Source organism: Rutidosis leptorrhynchoides, chromosome 8 (assembly GCF_046630445.1).
Source record: "Rutidosis leptorrhynchoides isolate AG116_Rl617_1_P2 chromosome 8, CSIRO_AGI_Rlap_v1, whole genome shotgun sequence".
Taxonomy (NCBI): domain Eukaryota; kingdom Viridiplantae; phylum Streptophyta; class Magnoliopsida; order Asterales; family Asteraceae; genus Rutidosis; species Rutidosis leptorrhynchoides.
The window spans coordinates 80,638,880-80,644,166 of NC_092340.1; the positions used below are offsets into that span (position 1 = coordinate 80,638,880).

General features: G+C 31.7%; 1 protein-coding gene across 1 annotated transcript; it reads right to left on the bottom strand.

Moving 5' to 3' along the window:
- Nucleotides 1–1,561: 1,561 nt before the first annotated feature.
- Nucleotides 1,562–4,743, bottom strand: LOC139861155 (nuclear transport factor 2B). Its single transcript, XM_071849454.1, has 2 exons — nucleotides 4,338–4,743; nucleotides 1,562–1,777 (listed from the first exon to the last, which is right to left on the bottom strand). Exons 1-2 carry the CDS (start codon nucleotides 4,632–4,634, stop codon nucleotides 1,703–1,705), a joined length of 372 nt encoding a protein of 123 aa, XP_071705555.1. The 5' UTR covers nucleotides 4,635–4,743; the 3' UTR covers nucleotides 1,562–1,702.
- Nucleotides 4,744–5,287: the final 544 nt, after the last annotated feature.

The window sequence follows — 5,287 nt, forward strand, 5'->3', positions numbered from 1 at the left end:
AACTAAATGTATATTCACTTGCCTTTTGTAACCAAAACAATGTTAACTTTTGATTTGATTTTAGCATTTAACTATGTAACTAAATTGTAGTTAGTAAGAAAATTATGATGTGTTTATGGAAACTGATACAAAAGGTTGTCTTTTAATACAATACTAGTGAAATGACCCGTGGAATCACGGGTTTGTTTAAACGAAACAGTTTAATAATATGTTTTAGGTATTAAGTGAACGTAAATGCTAAAGTTATTTAGTTTAATGACCCGTGTAACCACAGAGTCCGACTAAGAAACTCGTCAGCTGAACATTTTATCAAACACCAAAAATGCATATTAAACAAACCATATCCAATCATAAGAGATAATATTGGTTGTCATTTTATATTAAAAGTGTAAGTTAAAATATAAATTTAGAATTGGTTTCCTTCGGTCTAGCTTTTATACCTTTTCGTACTCAATTTATAATAATTAATTAAAATAATTCAAAAATATTTAATTTTAATAATTAAAATAATTATTAATAAGATTTAATAATAATAATTAATTAATAAGATTTAATTTTAATTAATAATTATTTAGATTAATGACATCCCCAACATGCTTAGATTTTTTTCTTTTTCTTTTTGATTTTTTCTCAACAAATGAATTATCCTAATAATGACATCATCATTTTAGCATTTTAATATTAACTAATTTTAATTAATAATTATTTAGATTAATGACATCACCAACATGCTTAGATTTTTTTTTTTTTTTTTGATTTTTTCTCAACAAAAGAATTATCCTAATAATAACATCATCATTTTAGCATTTTAATATTAACTATAGATATGTACGCACAATTACGCTAGCTGCACAATAATAAGTTTCAAGGTGACTGCCGCAACGCGCGGTTGGCCACTTGCTTGTTAGTATCATTATTGTAAAAACTGGTACTTGAAGTTACTAGTAGCAAATTATGCCACACTAATCATTTGAACCAAACCATGCATGGGCCATGGCCTACTCCCTGTAAAAGAGTCTGAATTAGTACACTTGGCCCACCCTCATTCTATATCGATTGTGCGTCAGCTGATTGCTGATACTGATTACCATCAGGGTTGCACAATAAATGAGTTTAAACGGTTCCTTCCATGTAGCCATGTGTGGATTGTTTTTTCGGAGCGCACTTTTGACTTCGTGGATTATATGTGTTTTGTTAGTTCTCGTTTTAGTTTATGTTCCGGTTTAGATAAGATGGGGCTCGTTAGTTCGTATGTTAGCCGCATTATACGTATGAGCCCCATTGAGGTTATCTCTTGTTGAATTCGTTTTGTTTTCGAAAACGTTTTCCGTATTTTATAAAATTCTTCGTGGAAAAAAAAATGTAGCCATTGGCATTTGGCAGTCGTTCACATGTAAGATCCAGACCTATAACTAGCCGCGGTTAAGAAAAACCACTTGAAACAGGCAAAGGCACAATGCAGATGATGCTAATTCGACATACTGACCAGTCACAAAAAAAAAAAAAAAAAAAAAAGATCTAAAATATAGAATGCTTGGATTAAAAAAACAAGTCGAACATAAACACCAGACAATGAACTTTTTTAACTTCCCAAAAAGGAATTAACAATATGACAGTATGAATCACACAATTAATGTGCAAAATATCCAGAATTGAATGTAAATCTAGTAGTCACACTTGAGTTCTAGAAGTACACATACTTTCAAGCATAGTTCAAGCGAAATATGTCGTTGTACACGTAAAAGCTTCCTTGAGGTGTTGGCATAAGATGAAACATCTGCAGATAAACAAGCAGGGTGTGTAAGAGGAACTCTGTATGACTTGTTTACATTAGCCACATGTAACACTTTAAAATAAATGTTTGTTTCAAAGGATACAAATTTGAAACTGTTTAAGCCATATAGTTAGCGCAATATATAAGAAAAGGCTAGCCATGTTTCACTAATGTTTACCTATGAGATAGTGTGATCAAGAATTCTTTTACAAAATAAATAAAACATCATAGTTAATTTAAAGAACTCAAGTAATAATGTAAAAATCATAAACCCCAAAGGGGTGGTTGAGTGGTTGGGTGCTTGGCAATCTCCAAAATGGACCCATGTTCAATCCACACCAACTCCACTTTCGGGCTTTGCCTTTAAAAAAAATAATAATGTAACAATCATAAAAGTAGTTCATGAGAAAGTATAACTTCAAAGATCATTGAATTAGAGAACAGATTATAGACAAGAAATAAAGGAATAAAAAAAACAGTACATGACTTAGCAAATGCCTGCTCGCAACCATTGAGGGTGGGGATTTTGATCTGTTTACTTAAGGATGAATCTATTCAGGCTATGTTCAATCTTCAGTGGGTCAAACAAGTAAACTAAAAATAAAAATAGCTTACGAAGAAATATATAGTATGTTTTCTTAACTGCAATTTAAATGCCTCCTAATAAAATATTGCATTTATATAACAATTTTAAGTAATTATTATAAAGAAAATCTGGATAAGAGTATCATGGGTCAGAGCCAACACAACCCCATCTATTAAAAAACGCACCTTGCCCAACCCATTTTACCACCTATGAGCTGGATGAAAGTTTTGATAAGCTACTCTTCAATATTCAACTGTATCATTAAGCAGGTAATAACGAGAAGGCAACGATACAAGGCAATTATATTCATTTAATACCCATTAAAAATACTAATGTGATATCATTATGCAAACATTATTTTTCTAATGCATGTCCACCTCAAATCACATATGCTTTTCCCTTACATCTAAGTTGAGCACAACAGCACACTTACCACTACGTAAATCAAAGAAAATCTTGTAATAACATAAGTCAACATGTTGGGTCATAATTAAGCTCTTCCATAACAAATTTTTATCTAATGCAACCCCGTTTATGGCATACTGGCATTCCACATACACATATGCAGAACATCTTTTATCTAATTGTTAATGATATAAGTAGTTTTATACACGCGTGACATGTCAAATATACAATTAATACAAAGGAAACTCTGTGGTAGTACTAAGACCCAATAAAAGAAGAGATTGTACAGAAATGTATATACTGATAAAAAAAAAAAAAAAAAGACTGCCCATGTACTGCATAACAACTTAGCAGGAAAAAAAATGGTCAAATGAGGCAAATTACTAGTGCAGTGGGGTAATGTCATGTAACAAATGAAAACCAGTGCATTAGTTGAACCGACCATAAATAATCTCAAAAGTAGATCTGATAAAATGCAAGAAATGTTGAGAGAAAGGATACATGAGTCATGAGATACAAATTAGATATCACATTTAAAGAGCAGGAACCACATCACAATTTGAACAAGTAAAATAACTTGCATCACTTTTTGAAATATAGAAAGATATGGTGAGGCAAGATGAATTTAGTAAATAATGAGTTTTTCTGTCAACAATTTGTAGAGAGATGAATCAAGCACTTGTGTGAGGGTTTCAGAGAAGTAAATCACAACCTCATCCAAAGAAAATCACCATTTGTACATCATACATGGCCCTAGCTTTGAAGAGAACCATCATAGTTGAAGGAATTCCAAAAAATCAACATCATACTTAAAAACTTGGAAGACTATTAAGAATACAAATTATCATCTTTGGTTTTTCGACTTGAATAATAATAATGAAGTGTTAACATCTGCTGAAAAGGGGAAAAAACAGATAAAAACTAGGCCACATTGTTTAGATGTTCCAATTTAAGTGTTCATCCGTTTGCAACTCATAACTACAATGGTTAGAACTTGGAAACATAAAACACCTCATCCATAACAAGCCAGTAAGCACTATCTTTGTAATTAGGTGTGTGTGTGTGTGTTTGTTTGCCGCTCTAAAAAAAGTGAGCATGATATACAAAATGATAATCACCAACGATCATGAGATCAGAAACTAACCTATAATAAGTGTAGTATATACATGTCCAAAAAGGTACCATATGTAATGACTTTACCTTTTTATAATCAACAAAATATTGTTCAGCTAACAAATACAGTACTATAGAAAGAATCAAAATTAAAATATTCATAATAAGCCGTAAAAATGTTATGTATTATTATTTAAACTGTACCAAATTTAGTAACAGGAGCGTTTTACAACAATTATAAATAAAAAGTCAAAAAACCTAGATGCAATAACCACTCATACGATGACGTTCCCTTATCCACGAGTTTAAGGAGCCAAATCTAGAATTCCTAATATCAATTAGGGTTTACAATCCAGATATCATTCATATATAACAATTAAATCGTCTAATAAGATCCAACGAAGTATCTAAATATATAAACATATATACATAAATATAGAGTGATTGAAGAAAGAGTACCTGACTGAACTTAAGAGCGTGTTGTTCACCGGCGAGTTGAAGATTACCGCTAACAAAAACGAGCATACCACCGGCGGGACCGGAAGGTTGGCAATCGACGGTGGTGATGCTATGTTTGCACTGCTGGAAGGGAAGAGATGTGAGCTTGTTGACGATCTGCTGGGAGCCTTGAATTTTTTGACCTTCAAAAGTCAACATAGATGAATCCTGGTACAAGTTGGATAACCCGGCCCGATTAGTATCGAAGGTGGAGTAGTAGTGCTCCACGAATGCTTTTGAGAGCGCATCTGGATCCATTCTTTGATCTGTGTTTTCACCAACCCTAGTTCTATCTATCTGGAGAGACACTCGTTAGCTAGATGGATGGAGTATTTATTTGAGACTTTAGCTGATATAAAACGCTACACGGATTGGTATGATATTAGTATATTGGTATTGGTATAATTAATTATATTATATTATTATATTATATTATATTATATTATATATTATATAATAATGGGGGATGATTCTAACACACCCTTTTTTGATCCTCACACACCTATTTTAACCTTTTACTCTTCTAATAATAATCCATTTCTTTAAATTGGTGTGCGAGGATCAAAAAAGTGTGTGTGAGAATCATCCCCCTATAATAATATATATTATTATTATTATTATTATTATTATTATTATTATTATTATTATTATTATTATTATTATTATTATCCTTTTAAATTGCAACGTGATATTTCTATTTTTGGAACTGCATAATTTATTGATAAAACAAGCCACACCCCATACTCCCCCTAGTAAGGCACTAGAGGGCGGCACAAACAAAAACTAACATCGTTTTTACAATGACTTTATAAGCCAAAGATCTCACCAGGGTTACATTTACTACTACAATTAATTCAACTAAAAGAAAAAAATCTAATAGAGTCGAGGAGTTCGTTCTTCTTCATGGTAGG

Excerpts from the sequence above, each read along its gene's own strand:
- LOC139861155 (XM_071849454.1), bottom strand. The coding sequence starts at position 4,634 with ATGGATCCAGATGCGCTCTCAAAAGCATTCGTGGAGCACTACTACTCC. Across the intron at positions 1,778-4,337 it reads ACGCTCTTAAGTTCAGTCAG|ATGTTTCATCTTATGCCAAC; the intron begins GTACTCTTTCTT and ends GTTTATCTGCAG.